Source organism: Centropristis striata, chromosome 3, assembly GCF_030273125.1.
Source record: "Centropristis striata isolate RG_2023a ecotype Rhode Island chromosome 3, C.striata_1.0, whole genome shotgun sequence".
NCBI lineage: Eukaryota > Metazoa > Chordata > Actinopteri > Perciformes > Serranidae > Centropristis > Centropristis striata.
In genome coordinates, this window is record NC_081519.1 from 26887946 (window position 1) to 26904993 (window position 17048).

Here is a 17048-nt window from a genome sequence, read left to right on the forward strand (position 1 = left end):
TTACTATTTTTAATTTACATGCAAATAGACTGTTTTGTAGTTTTATCATTTATATTTTTTCTGCTGTTTTTGTGTGTATAAATGGTTTGAAAAAAATGGTACATTTCCATAGACACCTGTGTCTTTTGTTTGTTTTTTAGGTTTCTGGCAGCTTTATACTTTGTTAATTAAAATAAAATGAAAAATCTGACTGATAGCCAAGTTTGTGTGGAGAAAAAGGAGCCATGTATGTGATGTAAGGACATACTTATGTTGACAAATTTGAACCAAAATCTCCTGGACTTCAGAGGTTTAACTGATTATGAATATGAATGCAAAGTGTTATGAAGAAAGAGTTGACAAATGTTCTTTTTTCCCCTCCATTTTTCTCCAAGCATATACCAGTTTTGATAGTCTGGTCTTTCTCAATTCTTGTGGATTTTAAGGGAAAATAAATAACTGCTGTTCTTGGGTGATCGATATTTCATGAAATCAAGGTTTGTTTTAAAGGATTGTATAAACACTCAAAATAATGAAACTGTGAATTTAGTCTCAGGTGGATCTGGACAAAAAAAAGAAAACATTTATAGCCCACTTGCCTGCTTTGTGTCATTTCACGTGTGTAGCCTACACTGGACATGTGATACAGTAATTGATCCAGGTGCCATGTGCTGATCTGTGGAGCAAATGTGAAAACTGCAGCTTGCGGCGCATGCAGCTGGCATGTTGAACAGCCAGTGGCATAAACTAATGTCTAAGCCAAGATGACATGCCAAGATGGCACCACTGTGGCCTTACGATGTGTGATGGCCACAGCCATGGCCACACAACCATAAATGTTGGTAACCCTCTGCACTCATACATTTGTTTCTATAGCTAAGTTTTGTTGTATTTTGTTAACACACATTTTACATTTAATTTAGTTATTAGTCTATATTGGTTTATCATTTAGTATTCAAATAAATCACACAGGGATTTTCTGTTTCATACAACACACTGTTATTTTGACAGTACATTGGTTTTCTTTTCTAAGTGCGCACATTTAGTTAGCTTTTGTACAGTCTTTGTTTGGTATAGTTTCATAATTTCTGTTTTTGAGTTACCAAGCTCAGTCATTTTACAAAAGAGAGTGCTGATTGGGCCAACCTTAAAGGCCGGCACACCATGGGGGGATTTAGTACTTTGCTGTTTACTTTCTTTAGACAATTAGTAATTTCAATTCTTAATTTTGTTTGGTTAAGTATACAGTAGATTACGTTTATTTTAATTAGTTAATTTTCCTGATTTGCTTTGTTGGTAAATTAGCTGTTGTCTTTTGTCTTCAGTGTTTGTCAGCCCCCTCTTGTGTTTGGTATGTGCTGATCACCCAGTATATAAGTTCCCTCTTGTGTTTAGTCATAAGGTCTGTTCGTCTTCTGTTAGTTTGTTCAGTTGACGTTATACAGTTTTTTTGAAAATATGAGGGTACCTGTCCTCATTGCCGACTGACGTGGTCCCTCACACGATGATTAAAATTAAAGCAATGGCTGATTTGATGCATTTCATGCACCAACAGAGACGGTGGGGTGCTGAGGATGGCCTGGGTCACATTCTGATTACGGCCTTTTATCTGCACTGCAAAAAAGGGGGGTCTCAAAGCAAGATAAAACACTAAGACTGAGGAAAAAGGTACTCAAAACAATTGAAACTATCTGTCCATGCAGCAAGATAATTTCACTTGACAAGATTTCTTGAATTAAGATTGTTAAATCTAGAAATAAGCTTATAGTTTAAAGTTGAACACTTAAAATAAGAAATTAGCTCTTAAAACAAGATAAATTATCTAACACTTCTAAATATAAGTTGTTGTTTTTTTAATCTTGTTACAGTTTTTCTCAGTCAGTTTGGTGCATTTCTCACATTGCTCTTTACATTTGCACAACAGTTAGTTCAACCTCCACAACATTTAGTCATTTGTGCTCATCATAGTCGCAGTTTCTCATTCCTTACAACAAATTACAAATGCTTTTGGACATTCATCAAATGCTTTCATACAACTCTCTGCTGTTTTATAACTTCATCATTGCTTATGTCATGTCAGTCAAAATTAACTATACTTGTGAATGCTGAATAGTCATTCCATGTAAAACTAATAGTCCTCATTTCATTGCTTGAGTCATTACATACAAAAATGTTGAACTAGTTGTCAAAATCTGTCAAGCAAATTTTATAAATTTTTTAAAATCTTCATTTTTTACTGAAAATGTCTCCGGAATTGAACAATTTCTCTCAGGTGAAGCTCCGCTTTCACTGATGAGAAGGGCTGTGTGAGCCAATTCTCTACAATCACTCAGAGCTGAATCCCATAAACCCATAAACACTTTACAACATATATGAACCATCAGGACATAGTGTGGGCCATTACTACAACACTGTGACACTGTACTGTAGACAGCTCTACCCAAAGGGACTTTATGTTTGTTGTAAATAAGGGTGTTTTTTCCTTTTGCACAATGCTGTAAATAAATTAGATTGCAAAGAGCATATGCAGTAAAAATATGAAACATACATATTCAGTGTCTTGTACTCAGTTACCTCACTATGTACAGTAATGTGTAACTTAGTAATGTGTAACTGTAGTTTTCATGGCTGTGTAAATAGTATAAAGTGCTGTCTGGAGCATTTTCAGGTAGCGCCACCAAGATCTGATTTTTTAGCATTGGAAAACATTTACAGAGTAAACTGTCATAATGAAAACATGACAGACACATTTGACTATCTCGTTCATAAACATCTTGATGTCACTGACACTTTCATTGACATGAATACTTGCTTTTGAGGAATGAACTATCCATTTTGAGCAAGTGACATGCTTCTGCAAGTTATCAAGTAGGTTTTGCAGTTTAAACTAATTGTTTTGAGAAATGCATTAACTGTTGTTGTAATTTCACTTGACAAGATGTCTTGAATTACAGTTTTTCACAACCGATATGACCCGTTTGTCAGAACCTTAAAAACTTTTTCAAAACTGTTAACGCACATCACACCTGATACACACACTTTTCCAAACAGTTAACTTCATGCTCAAAATCACACAGTGTAACTAAACACAGACACACACTTCCAAAATACAATAATACACTAACACAGTTGACCAAATCTACCAAAACACTGACACACGTTGTCTTCAACAGAAACATTTAGTCAGTTACAGCACAGTGTCATAAAAAACACTGACAACTGATGGAATAACACAAACTCAATCACTTTGCATGTGTCAAATCGACTTTTTTCCTTTTTATTTTACAATCAACAGATTATTGTTTTGATCATACATGTAAATTAACCCTCTGGAGTCACCAAAAGCTCCAAATCCAGACTTCTTCATGACATCCAGACTAGAAAACAAAGCAGCGTGGAGCCCTACTGTAAATTTACCTCTAAAGTTCTGGCTGTAAACTCCATGAGGCCAGTTTCAGTTTGATGATGATATACCAAGTAAAACTGGAGACAAGGTCAAATATATTTAGTATAAAATGATAGAACTGGATGGAACCCTCTTACGTATATGTTGTATTTGCGACCTTTGTTCACATTTGCAACATTTACTGTAAAATTCTTTATTGAGCATGATAGTGTTTTGAAAGTAAAAAAAGATTCAAAATCACATTTTATGTTGGACTGAATGACTAAAAAAGACACAAAATGACTTACAAAGACATGAAAAGACATGAAAATGATTCAAAAATGGACAAAATAGCCTCCATAGAGACAATGTTTGTGATGATGTTCTTCATTTTTCATTGGTTGGCCATGAATTTTGGTCCTTTTTTGTACAACACTCAGTACAGAAAGTGAACGAGCCGTGTCAGAGCAGCTTTGCAGAATGTTTACGTATGAAAGAAGAAGACAGTACTGTAAATGACAGGATTTGCAGTAAACACTTTACTGTATTGCAAATTAAAATGACTTACAGTAGAGTAAAGAGGTAAAAAAAAATCAGCTGTCATTCATTACTGTATTGCCAAATAGACAAAAAGAAAAAGGAGCAGAAGCTGTGATCAATGTAATCTTCAATTCATTAGTTTTGAACATGAGGTTTTCTGTTTTGACAAACTGTGTGAAAGCAATTGAAAATTCACCAGTTAACATCTACTGTTTTGGTCTTGATTGAGCTTGTGTGTAAAAGGAGTTAAAACTAATTTTAAATGTGTAAAATGTGTGTATTTTGTGTCAAAAGAAGAAGAATTGTGTTAATTGTATCGTCCACACAGGCTGATGTTGTGGTAACTGTGTGAAGAGTTTTGAAAAAGCGGTAAAAGTATTGAACAACGGGTCATAGCGGTTGTGAAAAACTGTATAGTATTTGCGACCTTTGTTCACATTTGCAACATTTAGTGTAAAATTCTTTATTGAGCATGATAGTGTTTTGAAAGTAAAAAAAGATTCAAAATCACATTTTATGTTGGACTGAAGGACTAAAAAAGACACAAAATGACTTACAAAGACATGAAAAGACATGAAAATGATTCAAAAATGGACAAAATAGCCCAAGACTCCATAGAGATAATGTTTGTGATGATGTTCTTCATTTTTCATTTGTTGGCCATGAATTTTGTCCCATTTTTGTACAACACTCAGTACAGAAAGTGAACGAGCCATGTCAGAGCAGCTTTGCAGAATGTTTATGAAAGAAGAAGACAGTACTGTAAATGACAGGATTTGCAGTAAACACTTTACTGTATTGCAAATGAAAATGACTTACAGTAAAGTAAAGAGGGGAAAAAATCAGCTGTCATTCGTTACTGTATTGTCAAATAGACAAAAAGAAAAAGGAGCAGAAGCTGTGATCAATGTAATCTTCAATCCATTAGTTTTGAACATGAGGTTTTCTGTTTTGACAAACCGTGTGAAAGCAATTGAAAATTCACTAGTTAACATCTACTGTTTTGGTCTTGATTGAGCTTGTGTGTAAAAGGAGTTAAAACTAATTTTAAATGTGTAAAATGTGTGTATTTTGTGTCAAAAGAAGAAGAATTGTGTTAATTGTATCGTCCACACAGGCTGATGTTGTGGTAACTGTGTGAAGAGTTTTGAAAAAGCGTTAAAAGTATTGAACAACGGGTCATAGCGGTTGTAAAAAACTGTAAGATTATTAAATCTAGAAATAAGCATGATGAACACTTAAAATAAGAAATTAACTCTTAAAACAAGATAAATTAAAGCTGCCAGCAGCAAGAACTGGCCCGAGCAGAGTGCACTGCAAATGATTTGTTTCTTACAAGATAAAAAAAATAACTTTAGATTTAGAAGTGTTACATAATTTATCTTGTTTTAAGAGTTATTTTCGTATTTTAAGTGTACAAAATGCTTATTTCTAGATTTAACAATCTTACTTCATGAAATCTTGTCAAGTGAAACTGTGTCCATGCAGCAAGATAATTTCCCTCAGATTTAGTGTTTTTATCTTGTTTTTAGACACACCTTTTTGCAGTGTGGGATGGTGAAGCGATGCTTGTCGAATGTGGATTTATTTTGGAGTCCTAATAAACAAAAAGCTTGAGGATCACCATGAGAACACATATAGGCTTTAGGCCATTATTGCCTATAATAACGGACCATGTACATGCTATTATACTGAGCGACTGAGAGTCCTGAAGCCGGCGCTAGGATCCAGAGGAGTGACCTGCCTCTCTCCATCCTTCTCTCTCTCTCTCTCTCTCTCTCTCTCTCTCTCTCTCGCTGTCTCCCTCACCCCCAAGACTGTTTTAAAGTCTTTGCCAGACTTGGGCTCACACGCTATTTCCTGGATGGACGGAGGAATGGAAAGCTTTCAGCGCCTCTCCATCACCATCACCAACACCAACACCGACTCTCCTCTCTGTGTGTGTCCGACCTGCGCTGCCTCCACCGCAGAAGCGACGCCGCGCTGTGTGTTCCCCCGCTGCTAGGCTCTCCTCTGCATGTACACACGCTCCTTCATAACCATCACTATCCGAGTGTTATGCACATATCACAGGATATCGGGGGGATTCTGGGACGGAAAGACTCTTTAGTGGACCTCTAAAAATCTCTCCGCCCTCCACCTCCACCGTGCCCGGTCTCAGCTGCCTCTCTGGCGCTGCATTTTACGCAGCGAAGGCGTCGCTGATTTGCCCGCAAAAGGGACAAACTCAACAGTTGTTGCTGCTTATTGTTTGCATGTCGAGGTGCATATTATTACCATGTGGAGGCTACTGCAATCGTGTTGTTGCTGCTGGTGGATTTTCTCCCTCATCTTGCCTGCCTTCGTGCTCCTCTGGGCCGAGTGTCATCCTGGTAAGTTTCATCCCCTACAAGTGAAACATTGGGCTTCTATGTCTGGCTATGGAGGAATGTGCTTATCGTGGTGTCATTGTCGGGACGAAGCGCATTTGTAATAGGCTGACAGAGTAAAGTCAAGTCCCTGCATTGAATAGCCTAGAAGGGATATTTCTTGCCTTTTAGCTTGACGCGCTGCACCGGCACCGGCACGTCCACCACAAACTGTCGGAGACGCAAAAAGGCAGTTGGTGAAAGGATTTGTATGCAGCTGAGTGACCTGTTTGAAAAGCACATCTCTATCACAGGAGCATCATCCCTCTTGCTTTCTTTCCTCTGGTGGAACTTAGTCCTCCCCCTTTAATTCACCCATTCCATCTTTTTTTTCCTTTTTCTTTTCAGCCCTTTAAATAACAAAAATAAATAAATGGGGGAAATGATATAATAGGTTGGGATACCTTTAAAGGAGCAGTAGGCTGGCTAGGCTGGTAGTTGGGTCAGGCATATGGAGAGATAAAACGTAGAATATGTGATGCCTTGTCAGCCGGCGGCGCGCAAGCCAAAGCCGTTATCTCACCGCCTGAAGCAAGACAGCAGGGCTGTGAAGCCGCTTAACACACTCAGGCATATACAACCCAGGGAAAAATCCCCCAAAAATCCAAAGGCTTAAATCTACGCAAAGTGAAAAGGAGACCTCACGTCTGTGTTTAGGGTTGTCATGTAAACCCCTCGGAAGAGTTCTCCAATCAATAAGATCACCCTGTAGATAGCCATAGGTAACACTCACTACTTTGTTTTAATGGTGAGAAACAAACACTGTCCTAAGTGCTTTTAAGTGCTATTCTCTATTATATTATGTAGTTGAACTGAACTATTTCCCACATTGTTTTCTAAAGGGGAAACATCCGCTTCAATTTCAGCTAATTCACAAACTCTCAGGCCCTGGACCTTTCCATTTAAACCCTCAGGAGCCAACAGCTAAACTGAAACAACGCATTTTCTGTTGATTTTTTTTCTCAGACAGTACAGTGGGAAAATATGTTGATTTAAATAGGAAAAAAAATGTCAACAAAACAAGTTTGACCTTGACCAGAATGCCCATATAGACTACATCCTCCAGCTGGGGAAGAAGACACGTCCCAGACACTTTCACACACATTCAATCCCACGATGGCTTTAAATTAGGACATTAAGATGTTCTTATGTTCACCATTAACCAATCTAACCCTAAAATAGATTTGCATGCATATATTATATTATTTTACAAATAAACTGTGTACACGTGAGTCATTTTGTTGTCTGATCAATACGTAGGTATATATACCTAATAATATAATAAGTAGAATTAGATAGTATTTAGGGGAAAAAATCCCTCTTTAACCTCATTAATACCTCTATAACATCATAAGACATCATTTTAGACAAATGGGGGTTTCAAAGGATATTTTTGCAGAACATGACATATAAAAGACGATGATGCATCTGCAATGTGAATGTGGAGTGAGAGAGCTATTCAGTGTTTGGAGCAGAGATAAGAATTGAAATTAAGGTTGTAAAATTACTAAATTACCAATTTAAAAAGGAATCTCTGTTATGATAACAGAACATCCCTGACACTGTCAGAGTGTGCTGTCATGTCCTGAGTTTAATGCTCTATTGATTTATTACCCAGCTTAGCTCCAGGTTGGTGTGTAACAGCGTTGTGAACAAAACAAGCCTCACTAATTCTTTCTTTAATGAAATCTGAGAAGTGCATTAATGACTTCATTGGACCCTCTATCACTTACCTATATCTCTTTCTCTATTATGGATTCTCATTGGCCCCAAACCTCAGTCTGAGGAGTCACTCTAATGTTACAATTCACTGAGCTTGTGTTGGAGCTGTCAGCTCTGGCTGTCTATAGATATGACACGTTATCACAGAGCCGCTTAGTCCCACTGTAATAGCCTACTTTTCAGCTTGCAAAGATGGATAGATAGATAGAAAGATAGATAGATAGATAGATAGATAGATAGATAGATAGATAGATAGATCTTATATTTCTTATATGTCTTAAGAGATGTTATGAAACACACGCACAGAAAATGTGCGTGTGTTTGCGAAAAACTTAAATGCTGTAAGGATTGATAGACTGACTTCAATTTTTTTAAATGGCTTGTGTCATGCCCCTTCACCCCACCTATTTTCCCTCTTGCATTTCATCTGATAATACATCCGGAGAGAAACAACAGAGTAAGGCATGAGTGGTGAGAGATACATGGTCTGAAAAATATAATTTTGAGATGGGGAAAATCAATTTCATTGAAATATAGGATATGTAAAAGCACGGATGAACAGATATTTAGATGCCAGTTTGAGATGCTTTAGCGACGCATCGGGACGCGGAACAACGATAATCTCTCTTTCTCTCTACTTGACCTCTTTCACTCCTCTCTGACCGCATGTCATCATAATAGCAACATCCAGCGAGCCCAAGGTGGTTGGTTCCTGTTGGTTTAAAACAGGTGGCACATGATGTAGAAACAAAAACGAGTGCTCTTCTCTCCTGCTGGGTATCATCATCCACACACTCAGCGCTGCTCTCCTTACCTCCAGCCTGCTACTCTCTTCTATTAATAAGGCTCTTATCCAGGAGATTGGTTTGGAAGAAGCACAGGGAAAGGCAGGATCGTCTTTCCATCAGAAACATGTCACCTGTGGGCCACATGCAAATGCGGATAACTTTTGTGGCTGATGTTCAATAATCCTGAAAAAGGAAAAGGAAAAAAAGTGGCAACCAAATAATTATTTTTTTTCAATTCTGGTTTACTGGACATACGTTATTATCAAGGGAAGAAATAGAAGGAGAGCTTCTAACATCATTACCTCTTTGTAAAAGAAAATCCTAGTTGTGTAGTGTTGAAAGAATATCTCCATACCTCCAAAACCGGAAATTACAATCTTGATTTACTTGCAGTCTGATTGCATCCAAAAACATTTTTAGTCACAACAAAAAATAACTGCACCACTCAGTTTCTTGCCAGTGATTTGCAGTTTTTTTCCAACCCATGTCCAATACAAATCTTGTGACAGGAAAAGAAAAACTCAAACAACTTGCATATAATCAGAAAATCACATGGGTCTAAAAAACAACAAAACTAAAGACAAGACTTAGATTTTGAAAAAGTATTATGTAGCTATATATTATAAACACATTCAGGAGTACAGGAAAAAACCCCAACAAGATGCAGATAATTCATATGGCGGTGCATGATGTGTTCTTTCCAGTCCTGGTTCACTGATTGTCTTTAAAAGTACTGAACAAGAGCCTCGATGTCATCAGAGACGAATCTGAAAAAAGGCCTGTCTCCTTATCATTGATCTTTATATTAAAGTACAGCGTGCCTGTTAAACCTGATCTTCTGTGTCTGGTTGATTAAAGTTGGCATAGTCTTTGCAATGGAATCCTACGATTTTTAAGAATTTTGTTCTGTTTGGTTTGCTAATTTGAGCCACCTGAATGAAATCTGGTCACGATTCTAACTCCCTTTAAGATTTGCATACCATACAGGTGCATCTCAATGAATTAGAATATCATAGAAAACTGTATTTATGTCAGTCATTCAATTCAAAAAGTTGAAATAACACATTGTAAAGATCCATTACACACAGAAAGAAACATTTCATGTCTTAATTTATTTAATTTCCTCTAATTATAATGATTATGGCTTACATTTAATGAAGACCTAAAATTCAGCGTCTCAAAAAAATGTTAATATCACCAAAGACCAATTTCAAAAAGTGTGTTTAATATGGAAATGTTGGCCTCTAAAAAGGTTGTTTACACTGTAAAAATGTTTGTAAATATTGTAGTATAACACCATCAAATTGCATCAGAAATAGGGGCGTACAATTAAAAATGTAGTATCACCGTAGCAGAAATTACTGTAAATCAAGGAATAGTGTGAAACTTTTAAACTGTAGAAAACACCAATTTTTTCATGTAAAATTAAAGGGGAAGCACCATAATGTCACAAGGACACAATCACCCTAAAAATAAAGGGACTAATCTGTCTAAATTACAGTTTTTGATGATTTTTACATTTAAATTTACAGTAGAAAACTCCCTGTATTTTTTTACAGTGAATTCTGGCAACCACAGCTGCCAGTATTTTACCGTAAATTAAACAGATTTTTTAAAAATTTTTTTTACAGTGTATCTATATGACTCAATACTTGGTTGGGGCTATTTGACTTGAACTACTGGAAATTGACTTTTCTATGATATTCTAATTTATTGAGATGCACCTGTACATGTTAAGAAAAGCTCAAGCTTGCAAATAGAATCTGTCTGAGAAAGACAGATTCTACTTCTTGCATATGCAGTTTTGTATTGTCTTGCTTATTCATCAAACGTAAATCTCATCTATGAAGCTGTGGGGAGGCGAAGGGGCCTCTATAATGGCCTAAGCTCCAACCTGTGGTGTTGGAGAGCATGGCTGAGTGCTTTGTGCTCTGTGTTTCCTGAGAGTAGAGCATTGTTTACTCTCGAGTCCACCTCAATAATGTCATACCTTCCTGCAGAGCAACACCCGCAAATGATTCAGCCAAGTGCCGTTAGAAATACAGGAAGATGGTGCTGTGCTGTCACATCTGCACAAGTGACCTGACTGCTGCCAGCACGCCCCCAGCCACCCACATAATGGCCGGTTTGCAACCACGCAAACATCTGTTTTTTTGGGATGGGAAACAGTGAACATCACTGTGGGGCGTCCGCTAGCTGACACAGAGCATCACTTTTCTTTTTCCGTGTGCGGCGTGCGGTGTCAGCGCCGAGGCATCACGCCCCTGTCACTGCGCTGCACTTCAGCCCTGGGTTAACCAAACACACAACAGAGATGGAGAAAGAAAGAAAAAGAAGAAGAAGACAGCAGGGACAGGGAAAGAAAGAGATGTCTGGACTTCAATCTGTCGCTCTCTGCTGTGAAAAATGAATGGGTCCTGTCGCTCCTGGCTAGGAGGAAAAACAGAACAGTCATTGTAATCTCACAACAAGCGCCTGAGCTAGCACATCTATTCACCCTCCTTCCATCTATCTCTGTCTCTTTCCTTCCCTATTATTTGAATTTAACCTTCCTTTTCTCTGTTGTGAAAGTGTGTATTTTCACCTTTTCTGATTCTTTAAATATAGAAACACATGAGACAAGTGGATTTGTTAACCATTCTAAGCAGGCCTTGGTGTCACAAAGCTTTTCTCTGAGCCATTTTGTCGCAGCGATACGGAGAGGTTGACATTTAGGGAAGGGATTGGATATGCTTCGTGGCCCTCGGTTGCCACCATTATCATCATCATCTCAGTGCTCACCGAACTATTATCTGGCCTCCGCTGTGGCCAGAAAAACGATTGCACGTCGGCTCACAGGTCACTTTATCAGCCAGCGTGGGGCCTGTCAACACTAGCCCGCTTCCTTTAATAGATTGATTAAAAGATAGCGTGTCATGTTTGTGTATGTGTATATGTAAGTTGCAGTGGGGGCGGCTTCAGACATTTATCTATGAAGGAAGCTGCTTTGGTAGCTGTTGCCTTGTCATTAGGACATAGCTGCCTGAAAGAGAGAGGGATGGGGAACCCGATAAATGGAGAAAAAAAGAAAACATCCTTTCTATTGTGATATTGATTTTTAGCAGGAAATGATGCTGTTTTGTTGCACAAAGGGAGAAACTAAAGATAGATAGGTATGATAATGATAACATCAGTAATGATGATATTAGGTACGGAGGAACAGGATGAGTGGAGCGTGGTCTCATTGTCTTTTTCATCAGTGTTTCTGCTCAGCTGAGCTTGCCAGCTTTTGATATGTTTCTCATCATAGTTTTTTTATTTTTTTAAACCATATGCTCGACAGCTTTAAAAAAGAGAATGGTGGGAAAGATGGAGCTGACTGGCCTTACCTTAAGTTAGACTTAATGGGCTGCTGAAATAAGGCGTACTCTTCAACCACCATCAGGCTTTCACTTCTGTTCTCTTATCTCTTTAACTCAATTGTTCCACTTCATTTTTTTTAGAAATGTTTTAATCAGTCTGCTGCCAGATTATTTGGAGAAGAGGGGGTGTTCACTCCATTAAATCTGCGAGCAGCTTTCCAACAGCAACCCCCCACCTGCTTTTCTCTCCACTTTTCTCACTCTTTTCATTTTGCTTTGCTAAGTCTTGTTAGCTTCCGGCAGGGTTTCCATTTGCTGCCATATGTTCTGCCTGCCTTTATCACCATGATGCTTCTGAGGCAGGCATTTCATTCATACGTCTGACTTATGCTCCTTGAAAAAGCCTAGATCCAGCCTCAAGAATACTATGAAGTCGTTTCTTCACTATGGTTCCAGTTGCCAATAAAGAAAAAATGCAGTAGAACACTGTTTGTGTGACAGATCAATGGATTTCATAATTCTCTGAGCTACAACAAGGTGTATTAAACCCCAATACATTTGCAGCAGCCACCAAAATATGAAATATACGATAGCATTGAATACTGACAAATAGTACCGAAACAGTGATATTGAATGGTTAATTTGTAACACATGCTTTTTAATGTTGCCCCAGCAAACAGTTGCTTATTTACACATCCAGAGTTTATTTTTTTCCCACCACCAGAACAATGTTGGTCCAATATTCACTCCCCTTTAGTTTGGTCTCCACCAACAAATGCTCCACCATCTACAGTAACTGTTTGTGTCTATTTGGTGCTAGGCAGGTAATGCACATTATGATTTGTTTACTAGGGGCCTTTCACTGAGAAGAGTTGCTGGAAAACCAAAACAAATAGAAAAAAGGTACTAAAATGACAACAGACTTGGATGGTAATTGTAGTTTTGTCACCCCGAAGCATTTGATCTATGTATTATCTATCTATAAAAGCAAGAAGCGTCTGTGTGTCTGTGTGTGTGTGTCTAGGGCATATCTCGCTGACCGTTAGTCAGACTGACCTAAGATTTCGTATGTGGCATGAAGGTGTGCATCCTTGATTTGAAGATTTTTTAATTCATTTTTCAAAATATCATTATTTACGTAGGACGTGTTGTGGCATTGCACTGTTTCTGATCGGACGCCTTTTAGGGGAGCTCCGCCCCATTGTGTGATAGGCCTACACCTGGTCAGTAACACAATCCACTCTGGATTTCCACCCTGACTCATCTCATCTGTAAATCTATTTAGCCTACCTAAGTACGCTACAAGGTTCGATTTTCCAATAATGTTCAAATAGTTTCCAGCGAATATCAATGTTCAATGTGTATGTGCTGGATACCGTATGAAAAGTAAGTGTTTTATGGAGTTGAAGGCAGTGCAGTTGTAGTGGTCTGCATGTAAAGTGCAAATTCTGTTATTCGCGATTAGCATGCTAAGTGAAGATTTAGCTTTATTCACTTCTTATGTTGCATTTCATCTCCCACTGTACGAATACATACTTCCTAAGGGCACTGCACTAGTAAATATATATTTGCATTTGTCAAATGAAGGTGTGAGAAACGGCATATGTTTAGCAACAGAGTCAAAGATTGCTTGAATTAAACCTTTGTCTCCATTCCCAGTTGGTAAACCAGTAACTGCTGCTAGACTTCCTGGCAGGCTGTGGTTGCGTGCAGGCAGAAACACAACCCAGAGAGGAGAAAAACAAAGAGAAAGGAGAAAGACATAGAGACAGCTCGAGATGCTGATGAGAGTGGAGAGATGTATGCAGCCAAGACCTTTTTTCCATTTTGCTAAGCGGGATGCCAGGGGAGCTTCTGTGTCACTGTGCAGGGCTGTTGTGTGTTAAAAGGGCTTAGACTGACAGGCTGTCGACCGGCATGGAGGCTGACGAGTCTAACCGACGGCGACTCCAAACAAACAACGGGAGGTGACAAGAGAAGGAGATGAGATGGGAAAACAAATGGACATGACAAAAGCCAAAGAGAGAGTTTGCACTCCACCTATCCCCCCTTGATTGAAACTTGTGACACTGCCAGTCGTTTTGGAAGCTGTAAGATGCAATTTGATGGGATATTCCTGACAAAGCGGTGGCTGACGGTTGCCAGGTGGTGGTTCTTTTGGCGATGGGCCCTCCTCCCCCCTACGGCACCATCTTGGCACATGTCAGGACTTTCAGACACTTTGTGTTCTTTTGTCAGGCTTGATAGGTGGCCATTCACTCTGGAGCTGTGACAGCTCTCCGATACACTGGTGAAAGGTGTAGATGGGTGTTCCTGCCATTTCCCAGAACATTTTCTCATTTTAAATGTTGAAATGCACTTCACTCGACTTCCATCAGTCATCCCTGCTGACAGTGGAATGGAAGCAGCTGCTTTCTCCCTGAGAAAGGTGAAATAAATGTTACCATCTTATATGATATTTGGCGTGTCGGTTAGACAGTCCTCATGTTTTACTGAATACTTTAGTAAGCTTTTCTCTCACTTCCTCTGTCCTTCTTGGCCTCATACCCTTTTTTTGAAAAAAACTTTTTCTGCTGTTTTTTATTTCCTTTTTATCTTCCAATGATCATTTATCCATTTTCCAACATTGTTTTTTTCTTTCTTATGTGCCTACTCTCAGCTTACGCTCATTAATGTATTCGTCATTATGCTTTTGCACCTTTTCATCTCCTTTTATTCATTTTCATTACTTGGTCGTATTTCTGCTCTTCCAATAATTGTCATTATTGTTCTACCCTTTTCTGTTTTTGTCTTCCCTTCCTTTTTTATTGTTCTTTCTCCTCTTCTCTTACTGACCTCCTTTCTGTTCTTTGTTTATCCTTTGTCTTTCTTTTATTTTCATCTCATCAGTCCTTCCACTCTTTCTTTCTTTCTTTCTTTCATATTCATCTAATACTGCTGTCTTGTCACATTAACATGCTTTTGTAACCGTGTATTATTATTCTGAACACAACCCCACTAATGGCCATAAAGTTAAATCCCATTTTTCACCAGAATTGAAAAATGTGTGTCTGCACACACGCACATGCTCACGCATACACACACACACACACACACACACACACACACACACACTTATTTTACAGTTGTTAAGTACTCACAAAACATTTGCTGTAGAAGTTATTAACAAATTTAAAAAATGGAAATTATGAGTCAGGGTGAATCTCAAAGTCAACATCAAGATGCAAAGTGTTGAAGGTACGTAAGGACACATTTTAAATGCTTCTCCTTGGCTGTTAATGAGGGAATAAATATCATATTATAATTTTATGAAGATAAACAGCCACAGTTGGCTTTGACACAGAGACTGAGAGGAAACCAAACTCTGCCTATTTCCAGCTGGCATCATATTGATGTAATTTTGGCCATTCTTCACATTAGAGATATAATAGGCATAAGCAGCCAGATGTTCAAACAAGCTTTCGACAAATACAAACACACATGTTAAACCTTAAGACCTGTTTACCTGCTATGAGGAGTCAATGGAATGGAATTATGCATGTGAATTATATTTATTGAGAGGAAGGATCCAATGCGTGTTTGATCCATAGGAGGGACTGAAATCATTCTCATTTGACCAATTTAGTTGAGTCCAAAATCAATTGAAAATATCAGATTTATTTAGATGAAAATTGGTTCAAATATCCATGGTCCCCAGTAGGGGTGTGCCATATCGTATCGTTCACGATTATACCGGTATATATTTTTTATGGGTTAAAAAATGCATATCATGATATTGGCAACATTCTTACTTCTTGACGTAGTGGTGTAAGGATTTCCCATTAATTACATAGACTGTGGCGGCCCGCTATAGTATCATGTGCTGCGCTAACTTCACATTTCAAGCTACTGAAAGTATATCTACACTATTCATAATATCAAGTTATTTTGTGTTTTGTGTCAGCAGAGTGTCTGTCACCCAACCCGCACCTCTCCATCCTCCTCCGAGACATGCGGCGCGCATTCACACATTTATACCATAGACTGTATATAAATAATGGACGTAGTCACCGTGACGTCACCCATTGGTTTGTGGACTGCCCGTTGGAAGCCTTGAGTTCAGCGTTATACTCGTCGCCATCTTGCGTCGCCATCTTGTTTCCGATACGCGGAGCAGACCATAATTGGACTGTGGCGAAGCGAGAGGGATCTGACGACAGTGACTACACGCCTCTCTACACTGGCAACCCGACTGAGAGAAGCCGCTGCTAATTCATGTTAGCATTAATTGGAGCATTAACTGGGATGTTAGTTTTGGCAACAAACAAAAACAAAATGTAGCTTTCTTACCTCAGAAACTGAGCAGCGACTCCTTGGAGTGTCTGTTAGTCCAACCAAACACTGAACAAGACATTTTTACCGAACAAAACGTTCAAATATTACAATAATACAACTGTCATTAAGTGAAAATACAGTGAAAGGGTCAAAGTTATGAGACCAAATCGGTAAACGTCCTCTTTTCTATCTATATAACGTTATACATAACTTTATTGACACGTTGCCGTGGATACGCATTGCTCTGCTTCTCTCCTGGTGACAGCTCGCCTTGTCAGTGACCTGTAGCCACGCCCCAAATCATACTATTCTTTATCTTCTATTTTCTTCTAAATGGGGCCATTATTAGAACTTTTGACATCAAATTGTCTTGAAGATGATTTTTTACGAGTGATTGAGACCATATTGTTGTCCTGAAAAAGTTTTCTGAGGTAATAAATCAAGTCAGAAGTTTTCAAATTTTGCACTGAAATGAATGGGCAGATTTTTTTTGCAGCCAAACTTGGCACCACCTCTTGGAATTTTCTGTAGATTGCAGGCTTAAGGCACTTCCTGGTTGGCCTCCATGCTC

The 17048-nt window shown here is 38.5% G+C and overlaps 1 protein-coding gene across 2 annotated transcripts in view; it reads left to right on the top strand.

The window, feature by feature from the left end:
* The first annotated feature begins 5722 nt into the window (after positions 1 to 5722).
* The window catches only part of LOC131968891 (receptor-type tyrosine-protein phosphatase gamma-like), a 519997-nt gene continuing 508671 nt past the window's right edge, over positions 5723 to 17048 (top strand). For both annotated transcript variants that reach the window (XM_059329944.1, XM_059329943.1), the window contains exon 1: positions 5723 to 6276. In XM_059329944.1, the coding sequence (XP_059185927.1) occupies positions 6183 to 6276 (94 nt within the window). In that variant the 5' untranslated portion in view covers positions 5723 to 6182. The remainder of the gene's footprint in view (positions 6277 to 17048) is intronic.